Below are 18,123 nucleotides of genomic sequence, written 5' to 3'. Positions count from 1 at the left end.
TCACAACAGATGGTGAAAGAATACACATTACTAAGAGTTTTAAGATTTATATTTCATATTATTCATATTACATATTATGTTCTTCATTTATTTTATTCAAAATAAAAAACAGATAATGGTTTAAGAGTGACTGATTTAATTTAGACGTAATTTAGTTCCTCCACACCTGCACAGACAATGCAACACATGATTACTAATCTTCAGTTTTTTTAAGGTAACTTAAAAAAGAACGGACATAGTATCAGGAGGAATGACACATAAGCAGCTTCCTAAATAAGTTAGGAGTTTCAATCCCATTTCAATTCTGAGTTATGTCATTTTAAGAGTCTATATATATATATATATATACACCAGAATTGCACTTTTTTGGTGTATGCTCTCATACTGAAGCAAACACAGACCATAAACAGACAGATACGACAGAAACATACAAAAACACAAACAGGATGAGGACACTATTCTGTGGTTGTTGGTTCTGGGGTTGGCTTGACTGCAGATCTGCTGGTCTGGATGTGCGAGACTTGTAGAACAGGCAACAGCAGCTGGAATGCGTTTTGGATATAGGTAGTGCTATTAGAACCCTGAAGAAACAAGACATCCAAATGCACAGATGAAGGGTCATGATTTACCATAGTCATTATAATCATCATCAAATCATTGTTATGTATTTGTAAGCTGTGCATTGTGAACCTTTGGCATAAATGATCACACTGAGTTTTACCTCCAGCATCACACTATCCACTAGAGGATTGACTAGTTCTGCCTTTCTGTGACTCTACAGGGTCAAAAAAGAAAAAAAGAAAGAGAAGACCATAAATCGAACAGAAGGATGTTAATTCAACACTTTAGAACAAACAAAAATTTACATAAACTTTTAATTCAAATTAGATGTATTTTTTGGGACAAGCCCCCTGCATTATAATTAAAGGAACTTATAATTTAGTTCCTTAACACACCTGTTGTCTTAAGAAAATCCACCCTTCTTTTGTCCTTCAGGTCATTTTTGACCTGCATTAAAAACCATTAAAAATGCATAAATTCTTAATTAGTGTACAACAGAACTAAAGTTTTAATGTGTTCCCAACGTGTAAAATGATACGGGGGAAATGAAATACTTTGAACATTAATGGAGTAACCATTTTTAAAGATTTTTCTTTTTTAATAAATAAATAAAAAAAGATTAAAAACTTGCCAGACATCTTGTGTTATGTTTATTTGAATCACTTTTAGCATTTTATAATATCTTAACTATATTACAACAATTTCTGATTTATTCTGCATGATTGATTGATTGAACAAAATGAATGATTGTAGAGAACATTTCTGAGTTAAAATTTTATTACATGCCTATATGACAAATAAATCTCTATTGGTTTTTCCAGCAGTCAAATGGGCCCAATTTGCATGTCCATTGCAACAAATCCATTCCTTACAGCTATGTCATACAATTTGTTGCAGTGTTACAGGGGTTTAGAAAAGTGCTCTAATGCTTTTTTCTGCCATCTATTGTTTTAGGAGAAATAACATCCACTAGGTCTTTTACAATTGTGGGGCCTTTAGCCCCATTGTAGGCCTGGGCGATTAATCAAATTGTATTTTCAATTACGAGTTTGGCTTCCAACAATTATGAAAACAAGATAATCGAGATAAAACTATTATTGCACCGCATTCCGTTTCGCAATGAAACACCCCAGTGTTATATCTTTAAAGCATTCTTTATTAAAGTTCAAATAATAAGGAAGCGGGTTATAAAAATAAACTCTGAAACTGGCATTTATTTTTGCGGTCAGCGCCACGTCAATGAGTTGCGTGGAGTGACCGGGGAAGAGATTGAATCTTCTCCAAGCTGATGCACACTCTGGTGTGGTACGCTTGTCACTCACACACATTTTCTGCAGCTAGATTATAATGTGATGGCTTGCGATGTAGTGAATCATAATGTATGTGTCACATTCATTGTGTGTATCTTATCATGAAAAAAAAAAAAAAAAAAAAAAAAAAATCGCCGATACGTAGCTCTATTAAGAAGAGAAAGATTGTTTTTTCTGTGTTAAAGATAGATCGAAGTGAACATAAAGATGAGAGAGTGTAGTCTTAGCCCATTATTCACTGGAACAAAATATGTTTTTGATTAGTTTTTTATGGCTTATTTTCCAAAATAATGTCTAAAACTCATTAAAACAACATACATTTACTTTAGGAGCTATACTGCAGAAGAAAAAAATTGTTATCGGAGAATGCTGAATACAATATTTAATCAGGGCTCGACATTAATGCTTGTTCGTTTGTCCGGGACAAGTGGAATTTTGAAGGGACAAGTGAAAGAGAATTTTACTTGCCCGACCGGACAAGCAGACTGATTAAAACTATGTTTGTGATAGCCTAGGCCTGTGTCACTTATTAGAAAGTTCATATTTTTATTCTGCTGTTGAAAGTAATCAAGAGCACGTCATTTTATTATTTGCTAGCGATCTAGTAACAGCTGTGCCCTGTTTGATTGACAGGCGGCGTATGTGTGTGTGCTGAACATGCCCGTGATCCGAAAATGCTCGCACTAATGCGCACCTGAACGGTCAAATACATTTCAAAATTCTGCCAAAATGCCCATCTTGGCGAGTTATTCATGTAAACACAGAGATTGATGTTTAAAGTGAACGTAAACAGCAGATTTGGAAAGTATCAGACTTGTAAGTTTTAATGTAAGCTAATAGACCTGCTGCAGTCTAGTGTGTCATTATAATAATCAAACAACTAACAAGAAAACGAGAAAACACTCACTGCTCTTGACTGGGTAACTTTAGTAGCTTTAAAAATTATTAATGCATTATAATTATACAGTAAAGACAAGTAGTAGTTTTATGTTGCATTTCATTCTGAATGTTTACTTGAATACTTGATTGTTTACTGCTGTTAAAAACTTTTGAAGCTGTTAAAAAAAACAGAATTTTCTTAATTTGTATTTTTTTGTTCTATTATTTTTAATCTATTTCTAATCTATTTTATTACTAACTGTTTACTAGTCTTGAATAATTACTTACAGTATGAGCTTGAAACCATTCTTCCATAATTAACAAATTAGTGTCATTATTTGATGTGGTTTTGAAGCTGGTATTGAGAATTGTGAACTTTCACTACCAACTACTGAAATTTTTGTATTGTGATAATATATAGCCTTTATTGTACATGGTAGATCTTGCTGCAATAACATTATTAAAAAGTAGATTTCATTCCATAGAAGTGTGTGCACCCCTGCTGTAAATGATGGAGGCAATGGAGGCTTTCCTTTAGTTGTCTACCATACGTAACATAAAATAATTATCATATGACAATAGCCTCCTCCCCTACCCAGTGCAGTTCACATTTCAAGTTCAAGGAAATCCACTATTAAAAAGATAAGTTTAAAAAAAAAAAAATGCATGATGTTTCCAGTCAATGAGTAATCAAGTTAAATAATCGTGATCTCAATATTGACCAAAATAATCGTGATTATGATTTTTGCCATAATCGAGCAGCCCTACCCCATTGTACCCTATCATCTAAAATTATGCAAGTAAACTTATTTATTAACATATTACCTTTTCAAAACTGTGTGTGTGTGTGTGTGTGTGTGTGTGTGTGTGTGTGTGTGTGTGTGTGTGTGTGTGCAAAAAAATATTTAAAGCTGCATAATATACAAAACTCCGAAGGTGAAAGGCCACAACTGGTCGTTTCTATACGGGTCAAAATTGACAATGGAAGGAACAATTTGTATTAAACTGTTAACTCTCTTAAACAATTATATACAAAAAAGATTTCTTTTATTATTGATTTTTTTGATAGTCTTGGTTCCAGTTTGGTTCCAGTACCAAAACTATGTGGTATTCTTTATGTGTCCTGTGTTAAAAATGACCCTAACCCAAAAAGAGGGTTAAAAATAACACAAATCAGCATTTGCAATACATTTTACTTCCCTAGAGTGCCATATTTTTGAGCAAAACAGGATATTTAACAATAAAAATGTAAGGTGGGACATCATTTTATCAACTGGGGAATTGACTGAGATCCTGAAAAGTAGTTTCAGTATGACAGGTGTTTGGAATGGAGGGGTTCCAATCTGATGAAAGATTACTTTTTTTCCTTTGGAAAAACATGCACAGATAAAGTATTCAAAAAAAGACCTGGAACATGTATCAAGAAAGTAACAGGGTTCCCACCCTTTTTGACCTGGGAATTTCCATAATGTTTCCAGTCATTTGTGAAATTGAACAATCCAAAAAATTGGATTCAAACTGATTCGCAAATTAACTAATCTGTGAATCATTTTGGGGGGGGAAATTAACTACAAAGAAGAAGAATTTGCTCACAAATTGGACATCAAGCATTAACCAAAAGCAATATTTAGGTGATGAAACATAACCTGGAAAAATTAGATTAAATTTAGATTTAATGTTAACTTTTTACTAATTACTACAGTAGTTACTAATATCAGAAATGCCTCGGGTAATATTTGTAGAATTAACTCAGACTCACCCCCACAGCCAGAAGTGTTTCCGAGAACTTTCGGGCCAAACAGCCAACCTCCTTACACATGGCACACGTTAACCTGAACATACACAGCAGTCACTAAACAGCTAATAAATGACTTGTCTAATGGTGTCTTTCGGAAATGGCTGAGGAACTAGCTCACCTGACCAATATTCCTGCCTGCTGGCAGGCTGGTTTCTCAAGATCTTGTCCATGTAAGATCAACTCAGCCACTTTGTGTAGTTGTTCTATACTACGAGCGGTCACCTCAGCAAGACTGCCCACAGATGACAGATACACCTTCTACAGACAGACACAAACACATATAAAAACACACTTTTTTACTAAAGTATGTCTTTATATGAGGTATGAGGAGTATTCTCAAATGTATTTTCCTAAATGAAAAGTAATACATGTAATCTGTGCTCAATATTCACGTGATTGCATTGTACTTACTACTGAATCATATGGTTCCGATCGTATGTTTTGTGTTTCTAAATATTTTGTAAATGAGTGTTTCTATGCATTTTGTACATTTCTAATATTTTATGTTTCAACACACTTTGTTTTTTCAGGAAAAAATGCAGATGCTATTTGCACCCAGGTGCAAATAAAGGTAGATGCTATTTACACCCCAGTGCAAAAAATGCACATTCGCACCGGCGTTACGCCCAATGCCACTGCAGCTAAACTTACAAAGCAGTTTGTCGTAAATTTCTATGTTTCTACTAAACTATTGTGGTGCAAATAGCTGCACTGTGTGGCAGGTGCCATTTACACCTGGGTGAAAACAGTCACTTTGAATATGCTTACCTCAACAACATCAGAGTTTCCTTCCTTATTATTCTCCTCTTTTTCTCCCTCTTCTTCCTTCTCTTTCTTGTCCTCCTCCTCTTTTTTCTCCTTGTCTGGAGCAGGACAAGCGGTGTAGTTCTCTCCCTTTAATTCTTCTGATATGCTTTTGGCAACTTCCCTGGACTGCTCCACCTCTCTCACCCAATCATGAGCTTTAATACGAGCCTGCAGGGCAAAGTGTGCCACACAGTTTGATTAGTGTGTGTGAGTGTGTGTGTGTGTGTGTGCATATATTAATAATATATTGTGTGTTTGTGTGTGTGGGGAAAAAATAAAACAAGTGAGCATACAGTTGTGCTGTGTGCAGACTTATTACATGTGTGGATATGCGCGCGCGTGCGTGCGTATGTATGTATATGGCTGTACTTTGTTCAGTTTATCTGGAGTTGCAGCAACATGGAGTTCAAAGAGTAGCTCGGTAAGAACACTGACAAACTCCTCTCCATCAGCAGCTGAAACACACAGCAGCGCATAATTTAAAACCCAAGGGCAAAAATGAGCAAGACTGAAATATTTATATTGCTCTGACTAAATCACGTCAAATGAATCAAGTCATATCAAATTAATGTTTGTTCATTCAAGTTTGCTAATATTGGGTTTTGGAATATTTGAAATTTTAACCACTAGTGTATTCACATATAATGTATAGGGATGTTATAACATATTGATATATGGATATTGATCAGCACGTTATTTTATCAATATATTTTTGAGGCATTGATATATTAAAATTTGCAGACATTTAAATTAGAAGCGTAAATTGCGTGCTTTCCAAATCACTCAGTTTGCCTCTGTTTAACAGTCTGGCGTAATAGCTTTGGGAGACCAAAAGAGGGTGATAAAACATTTACTAAAGCCAGTCCCGGTAGCGGTCATGATCATTTTGATCTGATATTGACCTGTTTCAGTGACGCCACTTTTTCACCGCAGCCGGCATATTTGTGACCATCAGCGGGAGGAAACAAAGGCAATGAATGGAAAAACACCCGTAAAACGATATCAAGGAAAACCTCAAAAAACGCTTCTGATCCATTGCAAGTCTCAGGAAAGGTGTATACAGGTCTGAGGTCACCACAAATATTGCAAATTTGACTTTCGCAGACATTTAAATATAAGTCATCCACAATTTACCTCAATACACGACGAGTCTGATGTGTGACCCGAGAGTACACACGCCCAGTGGTACATCACAGCAAACATCTCTCATTCAGAAGTTACAAATGTTCGTGTTGTTTTCTGGTCTGATTTGGTCACAATATTAAAAAACGTCTGTGATGATCCCGTCTGTATGTATGTAAGAGCTGTTTTTAGCTCATGAAGAATACACAGAAAGCAACCGAGGCATGTTAGTGTATAGAATAATACTGTATGTTTACATTATAGTCTGGTGGTGTGAATAAAGTCTGTGCTTCATGATCTTAAGATGTGTTGTTATAACAATAGTATATACACACATTACATATATACTATATATATATATTCACATTATAGTGCTTTTTTATTTATTACAATGTGATACAATTATGACATACTGGGTGTTATGAATAACATCATCCTGTGTGCATTTCCAGTTTAATTGTATTCGAATCGATGTTATAAATATAACTGACATGTTCATCGCTGCTTGACTTTGGCTAAATGAAGCCGTGTCACTTAAAATATAAAACTTTATTGAAAGAAAAATTATGTTTTGTCTCTGGTAATTAAACAGCAGTTTCACCTTTTCATGATTTATAAATAGAAACAAAATTTTAGCCAGCTTTTGCCGCATTCCACAGCGTAGCACTTTGAAGGTAAATTTCATTTTGGTCACAAACATGGTGGCGCTGTCATACAGTGCCATCACATGAACCAGGTCAATACACACAGGACGAGCTGATGCGGTGAAGCAGAAGGCAGTCCAAAGTTACGAAGATTTTCATACTTCTTCAAGAATGAACAAAGTGACAATGATGAGTTTGCAGGTTAGTGTATGAAACTGGTGTATCTGAGCAAATTGAAAGATTAGAAATGCAGAGGTTTATTATGCAATTTATCTGTATTGTAGCCTTGAAGCCTAGATCTTTCAAGCTGTCATGTGTAGGCTCTATGACAGATACTTATACACAATATATCATCCAGTTATGCCTAGAGTAAATAATCTTTGTCCTTTGATAAGGATTTTAGTCGAATGTTTTGGAAAACTATGTGGGTTGCGCTCCGTGGCACTGTATAATTTTGACAATAAGCGTTGACAGTGTGTGCGTACCTTTGTAGAAAATACTGTAATTGTTTCAAATTTTAGAATGTGCCATAAATTCTGCTAAATCCGGTGTCCCTTTAATTTACCCTGCCGCTCACACTAAAAAAATCCCGATATATATCAATAATCATTAGGAATATCTTCTGATTATCGATGCGTGAAAAAGGCATCGATCCCAAGCCTAATAATATATCATCATGTATATTACATAATGAATCATTTTAAACCAAGAAAATTAGATGACCATTTGGTAAACTTGACCAATTAACCTGATTAATCTCCATTAATACACAAATAATTGCAATAAAGCAATTTATCCAGCAAAGGATCTTGATTGTGGTCCAGATTTGTTCACACCAGATTGTGTTCTGGATATATCTAAGGTTTGGTTTTTGAAGACTCACAGAGAGGAGTGAAACAATGAATTTGTGAATAAAGATCACCGTTTTCCCCTGAGCTGGCATCAACTTCCTCCTCCTCACGAGTGATGAAGATCTCCTTAATCTCAATCAGCTCCTTCTTTAGAACCTCTAACTCTTCCTCTTCCAAAGAAGACAAAAAGGCTTGAACCTGAATCAAAGAGAGAAACACAATGAAAAAAAGAGGACAGACAATGAACAAAAAAGGCCATTTATAGTAAAAGTAAATAAAAATAACTATTACACGGCTATCTAGTTTTACCGATTAATCGGTGCCGATAGTTGCTTTTTGGAACTATCGGTTATCTGTAAAAATCTATACCGATAGGGTTTTTTTAGTAGGATTTTGGTTGCACAATAAAATGTATCTGATTTTATTCACTTTGGACACTTGTAGCCTCTTCTATAAATCTATATCAAAATCTATTGGTGAATTAATGAATTGTCTGCCTTTTCCACCAGCATAGTTATCAGTTTCAGCAAAATCTGTTGACCTCTACTCTGTAATAATTGATTCTGATTGTTTAATCAAATATTTTTGTATAATGACCTCTAAACTGTATTATTGTGCATGGTCCCATAACCAATTTCCTACATATCTGTGCTAGTTTCATGCCTGTTGTATCAATCTGTGGTCTCTTCTCACACATTAAAATAATTTTAAATCAAATCAATATTTATTTTCCATTTATTTATTTATTTGACAAGAAACAATGTAAAAATATACAGTCAGCCAGTCACTATCACTCTGTCTGTTATTGACAGACATTATTTTTCTTTTGTACATAATCCCTTTTTTATTCTTCTCCCTTTTTCTCCCCAATTTGGAATGCCCAATTCCCAATGCACTATAAGTCCTCGTGGTGGCATAGTGACTCGCCTCAATCTGAGAGGTGGAGGACAAATCTCAGTTGCCTCCACGTCTGAGACCGTCAATCCACGCATCTTATCACGTGGCTTGTTTTGCGTGTTACTGCGGAGACATTGCGCGTGTGAAGGCTTCATGCTATTCTCTGCGGCATCCACGCACAACTCACCACGCGCCCCACCGTGAGCGAGAACCACATTATAGCAACCACAAGGAGGTTACCCCATGTGACTCTACCCTCCCTAGCAACCGGGCCAATTTGGTTGCTTAGGAGACCTGGCTTGAGTCACTCAGCACGCCCTGGATTCGAACTCACAACTCCAGGGGTGGTATTCAGTGTCTTTACTCGCTGAGCTACCCAGGCCCCCCACATTATCCCTTTCTTACTTAAAGACGCAATGAAAGAAGAGGAAAAGAGAAAATAACATTACTAGAGTAGTGTATTTGAGCTTGTTTTTGGATGGTAAAAAGTACTATGAGTGAATGTATACAGTATATGTATGTATGTGTAAATTACTAACCCTCCCCTCACTCTCATTGGAAAGTATCTCCAGCGCCTCTAGATGAGACAAGCCTTGGTAGTCATCAAACAAGATCCCATAGTGAGCGGTGGGCTCTGTGACCATCTGACTGCTCAGTCTCTCTCTCTCCTTATCCTTTGCTTCTTTTAACATCTACAAATACAAACAACATAAGAACCTGCATACTAAACACTCAGTTGGCCTCTGACCACATACATGCTGCCAATACTGCAGCATCTACACAAACTCACGGTAAATCATCAAGACATTCAACTTCTACCATTTTTACACACACACAAGTCACAGAGGGACAGAACGCTTCATAAATGCCCCACTTCTATTAAGTACTATTGTAGAGATCTGTTAAAGAATATTTACAAAAGGTTCTTCTCATAAATAACTAATGGGCTACACAATCAAAGAACATTTCACAAGTTCTCATCTGTTGATTTTTGTTTCCCAACAAAATATTTTCTATTATATTCTATTATATTATATTTTCTAATTCATTTTAGCACATCATATACAGTTCCTTTCTGCTTTAGATAGGCTGCTTTAAGGAGAATGTGTTCATGGTTAGACCTGCGGTATGTGATTTTATAAACAGTAAGCATGCCAGATAGGACCCTCTTACTCCTGAAGGCTAACGTTTTGAGGCGTATCCCAGTTCGCATACTTATAATATATAATACTTTTCGCTGATGATGGGAAAGTCCATACTTTTAAGACAGTACACTGTATACGTTTGCATATAAGCATTATATATATTATACATATCTTGCTAAATTCTTTACCTTTAAATTCACTATTCACTATATTACTTTTAGATTGCTATATTTAAAAATTGCTGTGGCAGCTTCTTCGTCACTTCTCTTTAACTGAAAAAGTCGACGGAGAACTGTCACAAACTTCTCTTCTGTTACAAAAGAATAAGGGTAGTATTAGTCAAAGAGCATACGCACTTTGAAAATTCATCAGAAAAAGCATCTCATCCTTTGGCTTTCTATTTTCAATGAACTATGATTAGAATGCAGGGTTGGTCTTTGCCTCATTGATTTGCAGGTGATTCATGCATTCTACAAAGCTGCTGACCAATCCACTGTACTCAGCCTCTTGTGAACCCTCAATACATCCAACATTTGCAGAGTCATTTGAGAACTTCTGGTATGACTTTGTTTGAGTTCCATAAGTAGAAGTCAGAGGTAAAAAGGGTAAAGAAAGATGGGAAAAGTACCATCCCCTTTGGAGCCCTTCTTCCAAAGTTTGCTCTCTAAACTTTTCAGAGTCAGAGCTACCAGTGTGTAGTCATTAAGACTGGTGGAGCGCACTTTGGTCGATGTGATGCTTTCCAGGGTACGGGTACTCTCTCTAGAGACTTAGATTTAACCAAGCACCAGAGCCTGATCAGCAAGACCTCAAAACCTGGAGCAAATGGCATCTGGTCATGCAGTTTTAATCTGGTTCTTCATCTTGTTTAGTGTGGCTTAGGAGATGTCAGCACTCATGCTATTGGGGCAGGTGTTGGAGAAAGTCAGACTTCGAGGCAGATAGAGTGAACTGCCAATGGGGGCTGTAGCTGCAGGCAGCCTTGGTTGAGGTGCAAGCAGGTGCAACTGTGAGAACTTACAAACTGGGGAGCTTGAGTCCACCCTAAAAGACCTGTTAAGCTCATTAGGTTCCTTTTTTCACTCCCAGTCTGTTTGAAGCTGGTGACTCCTCCCATATTGCTCCAAGCTTTTTTATGTCATGGCAGTTTGTCTTCTACGTTCCTCCTATGAGTCTTTGCTCTCTCTTATCCTCACAATTGCTATATGGTAAGTCAAAAAGGTTTAATGCAGCTCTTTTGTGAAAGCCGCAAAAGTCTCGATAAGTTACATGGACACATGGAAACTGGCTGTCTTGGGTTAAAATACACTTTGCAAGTTGTGCTCATCCCAGCTCCCACCAGATAGTAGGTTCCTCCTCTAGAGTAAATTCTGACTTTTACTACCATTTTAAAGGTGCACGAAGCAATGTCACACAAGTCTCACTGACAACTTTTAAGATACTTTGTGCACTTTTGCATCCTTTTTTAATCTTGAAAATGTAGTCACTGTCCTCTGCCATTGTATTGAAAAAAGGAATAGGGCATTCATCAAAAATGATCTTTTTGTGTCACACAGAATAAAGTCATACAAGAGGGTGAGTAAATGATCAGAGAATTTTTAATAAGATTAATATAAGAATTAGGCCTAATGATATTTGTGATCTTGATTATACATGATGTATAACCATTAGGACCATTTATGGTCCATTTAATGTGTTTATTTAGTGCAATTAAATATATAAAAACTAACGCATTAAATCAAATAATGCAATTAATCATCCTCCCTGACCCATACGTTAATTCCGTAATAAAAGTACATATTTTCCTACAATCGGGCCAATTCAAGCTTGAAATACATTTAACTTTGTGTTTCTATAAGCTGTGTCAGTAGGGAGCGGTGCGCATTAACAAAACTCACAGCCAGCGCAGTCACAGAATGAGAGCCGGGTGCTTTTCATTTCTAAAATTGTGTATCAGAGGCTGCGTCCGAAAGCTGATCTATCAGTCAATGACTTAACAGACAGCATTTGCACACGAAGGAAGCTCTGGAAACTGGTTTCGAACAGACTTCCTTAGCAGTGTCCATCTAACCAATGTGTACTGTACATAGACCAAACAATTTAAACCATGTTGTGTTAGAACAGCACAGACTGACGAAATTCCATTAAAAAGTGGAATGCTGTCAACTGTAGGCTTATGTTGAAATATATGGGAATAAACAATATATTGAATTCTTAAACTTTTTTTTCTCATTCTCTAATCAGTGCTTTCATCATGCTACAATATTTCAATATAATTAATTCTGAATTATAATACATAAACTATACTGTACTGTGCAAATGTTTTAGGGACTTGTGAAAAATGTTTCATAATGAAGATGTCTTCAAAAATAATGACATAAATAGTTTTCATTTATCACTTAATGTCATACAGTAAACATAAAAAAGCTAAATCAATATTTGGTGTGACCACCTTTGCCTTTAAAACAGCACCAATTCTCTTAGGTACACCTGGACACAGTTTTTCTTGGTTGTTGGTAGATAGGATGTTCCAAGCTTCTTGGAGAATCCACCACAGTTCTTCTATCTATTAAGCCTGTCTCAATCTTCTGTCTCTTTATGTAATCTCAGACTGACATGATGTTCAGTGGGGGGCTTTATGGGGGCCATGCCATCTGTTGCAGGGCTCCCTGTTCTTCTATTCTAATCTTTTCTATTTGCAAAAGTAATGGTTGGGAGTCTAACATTTATATTTCCTATTGACACACTAAAGCTGAAGATATAAATAACCATCTTAAGACAAATGCTTTTGTGAAACATCGTATGTGCCTAAGACTTTTGCACTACTGTATGTATAATTACTTTAATTATTATGCATCACTAATTAATATTGAATAAACCTTATTTAGGGACCTTTCTCAACAAACATTCATATATGTGATTATTTATGTTTAATACGATTAATTAATCGGCATGTCATGTAATTAATTCAATTACAACTTAAATCATTTAACAGCTCTCATAACCATACATCATGTGTGGATCATGATCAGAAATATCATTAGAGCAGTGGTTAACCTTACCTGAGACAGAGAGACAGTTCTCTGCATCAGTATTTTGGTCTTTTTAAAGCCTGGATCACTCTCTGCCAAGACATTCATGGTCTTCTTTCCAATGAACTCCAGAGCATCAAGACCTCCCGTTATTACTGACTTACCCTGAAGGGGGGGGGGGGAGAGAAAAATAGTATGAACATTAAAATGTGTCTGGAATGCAGTGAATCCTCCTTGGGTGATCCAATTGCAAGAGGTCAGTGGGAATAAATTGCTGTGTACACCTGGTGTGAACATGCATCTCAAATGCCTCTCCTTCATCCACTGATCAGATTTTGTCGAGAGGATGGTCCGATTTCTTTACTACATACATCGCATTACATATCAACACTGCATGTTGATGTCAGACATACCAAAATATAAAGTCATGCATTCTTACTTTTTCCATCAGACAGTTGCTTTCTTCTTAAGCAAGACCTAGCCTGCAAAGTTTCAAACCCTTGCTTTTGGTGCAATATGTGTTACAGGATTAGGGAGTCCTTTGATGTTATCCAGGATGCATCAGGACGTGTAAGTGTAAACAATATTAAATGCACGTGCGCCCCTGATCACCTCAGAAAGTGGTTTGGACCCCATTTACACACCAGACAGATAAACAGATGTAGCAAGGCTACATTTTTTGGAAAGTAAATAAATCAACTGTGTATTTGATCAAATAATGATAATCATGATAAGACTACTGGAGCAGTTTGCTCAGACTCACAGTGTTCTGAACAGCACTGGTGATGGTTGACAGTACTCCTCTATGAACCTCCTCTGTGTGACTGTCTTCTGCAGTCACTGTCCCAGGATGTTCATGGGCCTCTTCTGCCTCCTCACATGATGAGGTCTGACGCATCCGTAATGCCACACCTGCTTTCTCTCTTACTGAACTTAACCCATGACCTAAGGACAATAAAAATAAAAAAAACATTACAAAATATACTCACTGAGCACTTTATTAGGAACACCATGGTCCTAATATAGTGCCTGACAAGGTCTTCTGCTGTTGTAGCCCATTTACCTCAAGATTCAACATGTTGTGCATTGTGAGATGCTATTCTGCTCACTTCAATTGTACAGAGTGGTTATCGGAGTTACTGTTGCCTTTCTGTCAGCTATAACCACTCTAGCCATTCTCTGTTGACCTCTCTTATCAACAAGGTGATTCCTTCGTAAAACTGCCGCTCACTGGATGTTTTTATGTTTTTGGCACCATTCTGAGTAAATTCTAGAGACTGTTGTGCGTGAAAATCCCAGGAGATCAGCAGTTACAGAAATACTCAAACCAGCCTGTCTGGCACCAATAATCATGCCACGGTCGAAATCCCTGTGATCACATTTTCCCCCCATTTTTTGCCCCATTTTGATGGTTGATGTGAACATTTACTGAAGCTCCTGACCCGTATCTGCCTGATTTTATGCACTGCACTGCTGCCACATGATTGGCTGATTAGATAATCACATGAATAAGTACGTGTACAGGTGTTCCTAATAAAGTGCTCAGTGAGTTTACTGACATGTCTCGATGGTTTCCTTGAATCTTATTTTCATGGAAACGGTTTTTAGTTAGCCTATATATTGTATGTGTGTTAGAGGAGGAGAAACCATTCTTAAAGTTTTCAATTCTCTTAGAGATTAAGATAAATGCTGGGAAAATGCAAATTGTACTGTAAATGATGGGGGGGGGGGGGAGGGGATACAGACAGACAGATAGATAGATAACAAGGAAAGAGGGAGAGTCACTCTGAGGGTGTTATCTAACAGTTAACTGTGGTCAGATCCACTGTGAGGTTTACTATGGCAACCAATCCGTAGTGACAGGTTGCTATGGTGACTTACCCACGGTGGATGTAGCAGTGGTCAGGAGTGACTTTCCCCAAGAGCCCCAACTACTCCACCCTTTAGATTTAGACTCATCCAGGGGCTGATCATATTCATCCATACACACAAAAGAAATAAAAAATGAACCCACATTAATTTAAGTATTAATATTAGACAACTTTGTCATCAATTCGTTATGCAACATGAAAAAAATACAGCGAGCTCTTCACAATTACACTTACCTCTATTCCCTGGGCTTCTCCCTGTGTAACATCAGAGTCCAGGCAAACTGATTCCACACATTCAGTCACCTGATCCTCAGGTTTTTCTTCTGATTGTTGTAACTGCTGCTCTTCAACATCCCTGGCTGTACTAAGCTCTTCTATAACCTCCCTGGTTGGGTCAGGTGCAGAAGTGCCCAGTGAGAGTTGTGATAATGACTGGACCTCGTCTGTAAAGATTGCAGCAACGGAGGCAGATTCATCTGGGGCAGTCTCGGGGAGGGTAGGGGGCAATTGTGTATTAAGGTCTTCCACTGTCTCATCTTGTGACATGGTGCTCTAAAAAAAATAAAAAAAATAAAAGTGTAAACAAAGTTTCATGACAACCCTTGTAATCAAGTGGCCATGATTGACTCTTATTGCCAACTGCTCAGCTGCTAGCAAGCCAACAAAATAACTGCCGACTAAACTCTGGGCCAGTTGAGATCTGACTATGGTTAGCAAAATGAGTGGCAATTGCTCAATGACACAGTCAATTACCAACTTTGCTCTTGTGACAGCTAATCTACAAGAGCAAGATTGATACAGTGACATTATAAAATATGATACCTAGAGACTCATTCCTCAAAAACGCAGAAGTATATTGGCTTATGTTTGTGCATGTAGAACATGGTTTGTACCTAGGAGACTGAATTTTTATTTCCCTAGTTTAAAAAAATTGTGAAGGAATCCCTAATGGATTGTTCCATACAATGCAAGTTAAAGTTCCAAAAAGCACATAAAAGCAGCATAAAAATAATACATAAGAATACAGTGACTTAATCCATGTCTTCTGAATCGATCCAATTGTTTTTTTGAGTAAGAACAGATCAAAATGTAACTCCTTTTTCACTGTACATCTTGCCATTGCAGTCTCTAGACACGTTCAAGAGTTCAAGCTCGATTACACGTCCTAGTGCTTGATGCATGTGCAGAGCACCTATGGTGCTGGGAAGTGTAATCAAGCTTGAAATCATGATCGCCAAGCAGTCTGCTGATATCAAGTCTTATGTGAAAAAGGAGTTATATTTTGGTCTGTTCTCACCCATAACTAACTGTCGCTTCAGAAGACATTGATTAAACAACTGGAGTCATATGTATTACTTTTATGCTGATTTTATGCACTTTTTGGAGCTTCAACATTTTGGTCACCATTCACTTGCATTATATGGACATACAGAGATAAGATATTCTTCTAAAAATCTTTGTTTGTGTTCTGCAGAAGAAAGAGAAAGTCATACACATCTGGAATGGCATGAGGGTGAGTAAATGAGTTAATTCTCATTTTTGGGTGAACTATCCCTTTAATATAACGTCTGTAATAATTACAAATAGAACCAATCCCAAATGAATCCTAAATCTGCTAAGGTCTTCCTGAATCAGTATCAATAAAACTGACAAATGGGTATTTCAGTTTATTCAGCAAGATTCTTAGTCTTTTGAATTGGTATGATTTTTTTAGGATTGGTATGATAGACATTTCATTAGCACTCGTGTATTTTTGACTGGGGAATTCGCGTGCCATTTCTATGAGAAAGATTTCCAATCAGGTTACTGTAGCTCCTAGCATCAGTAAATAAATACACAATCTCTTGTACTGTGTATACGTACACACACACACACACACACACACACACACACACACACACACACACACAGAGAGAGAGATCAACAGCGCTGTCACTGAATGGTGCCACAGTCAAACGCCTTTGTTTGGTGTGTATTATGGCGCCATCTAGCGGTGGTTATCTACACGCACAAGCCACATACAAACTTGTTTGTAAATAGACGTGAAGTACAGTAAATGACAATAAACTGATACAGACATTGTTTATATACAAACAGATGAAATGTTACAGTTTCTACGTATCATGGATACATTTTATGATGTCTAATAAAATGTCTTCCAGTTGAAATTAAACGCCCTTTAACGCACCTTGTTTCAACATCGGATCTTCTTTTCCAAATAAAATGTGTCATTTTTACGATTTTGCCTGATTCATTTGAATAACGTTTAAGTGTTTCAAGTATCTAATCTGAGCACTTCAATAGCGACAGTGCAAGCAAATGTAACAATAACATCTAAAAGAATAATAACTTAAGCGACATATGCAGGTACCTTATAAAATGGAGCATAATGTTACCGTGTAAAATCCACATATGCAAAATAAATATATTAATAATCTCTTCTGAAACAAAGTTAATTCATGGGGTCGTCCCATCTTACCAGTTCTGCTGACAGTCGGACTCGGGCAATCCTTCCGCTCGAGCTCGCGCCACGTCGGCAGCAGGGCCGCGTGCCCAGAGATGCGTGCAGCTGTGGCCGATGACGTCAGCTGAACTTTTGCCACTCTCTTTAGTAAAGTCAAGTCGTTTTTATTTGTATAGCGCTTTTCACAACACACATCGTTTCAAAGCAACTTTACAGAAAATCATGCATTAACAGTAATATGAAACTGTAATATCTATAAAGTTTTAGAGTCATAATTGTGTAGTTTGATTAAATATGATTGTAAATTGTGTACAAAAATAAATAATTAAATAATTATTGTATCAAGAACTCCAATGAGCAAGCCGAAGGCGAATGTGGCAAGGAACACAAAACTCCATAAGATGTTGGTTAATGGAGAAAAATAACCTTGGGGGAAACCAGGCTCACTGTGGGGGCCAGTTCCCCTCTGGCTAACCAGCATGAACATAATGCCAATATTAGTTATTTATGTGCAGTGCAAATCATGGTTTAAAATTAGTAAACTAAGTGTTAAGGTCCAGTGTTTATACAAAGATTTTTTATGAACTATAAGATTAATGACTAATGTCTTTGAAGTTCAGCCTAGATAAACTGCAGAAGTTCAAATTGATGAATTGTCCTTTGTTAATTGGCTGATGAAGGATTTTGATGAAGGCTTTTGATGGCAAATAGTTGTAAGTCTATGTATTCCATTTTAAAAGTG

At 36.9% G+C, this 18,123-nt stretch overlaps 1 protein-coding gene across 2 annotated transcripts; it reads right to left on the bottom strand.

The window, feature by feature from the left end:
• Positions 1-31: 31 nt before the first annotated feature.
• fam114a1 (family with sequence similarity 114 member A1) lies at positions 32-17,481 on the bottom strand. 2 transcript variants are annotated; one of them, XM_051701940.1, is made up of 13 exons: positions 17,397-17,481; positions 15,152-15,469; positions 14,928-15,012; positions 13,810-13,991; positions 13,077-13,211; positions 9,409-9,561; positions 8,044-8,170; positions 5,725-5,810; positions 5,317-5,523; positions 4,667-4,806; positions 4,510-4,582; positions 722-775; positions 32-581 (listed from the first exon to the last, which is right to left on the bottom strand). In XM_051701940.1, the coding sequence occupies exons 2-13, from the start codon at positions 15,461-15,463 to the stop codon at positions 456-458; spliced, it is 1,680 nt and encodes a 559-aa protein (XP_051557900.1). In that variant the 5' UTR covers positions 15,464-15,469; positions 17,397-17,481; the 3' UTR covers positions 32-455. The 2 variants fall into 2 exon arrangements, with proteins under 2 accessions (XP_051557900.1, XP_051557901.1); XM_051701941.1 differs by having other exon boundaries at positions 17,289-17,398.
• Between the last annotated feature and the right edge of the window lie 642 nt (positions 17,482-18,123).

This window comes from Myxocyprinus asiaticus, chromosome 7, assembly GCF_019703515.2.
Source record: "Myxocyprinus asiaticus isolate MX2 ecotype Aquarium Trade chromosome 7, UBuf_Myxa_2, whole genome shotgun sequence".
NCBI classification, from domain to species: domain Eukaryota; kingdom Metazoa; phylum Chordata; class Actinopteri; order Cypriniformes; family Catostomidae; genus Myxocyprinus; species Myxocyprinus asiaticus.
This window is presented reverse-complemented; position numbering and strand designations above follow the sequence as displayed.

Coding starts and splice junctions, on each gene's coding strand:
- fam114a1 (XM_051701940.1), bottom strand. CDS start 15,463: ATGTCACAAGATGAGACAGTGGAAGACCTTAATACACAATTGCCCCCT. Junction 13,212..13,809: donor CCAGTGCTGTTCAGAACACT/GTGAGTCTGAGC, acceptor CCCCCCCTTCAG/GGTAAGTCAGTAATAACGGG. Junction 776..4,509: donor AAACACTTCTGGCTGTGGGG/GTGAGTCTGAGT, acceptor TTGACCCTGTAG/AGTCACAGAAAGGCAGAACT.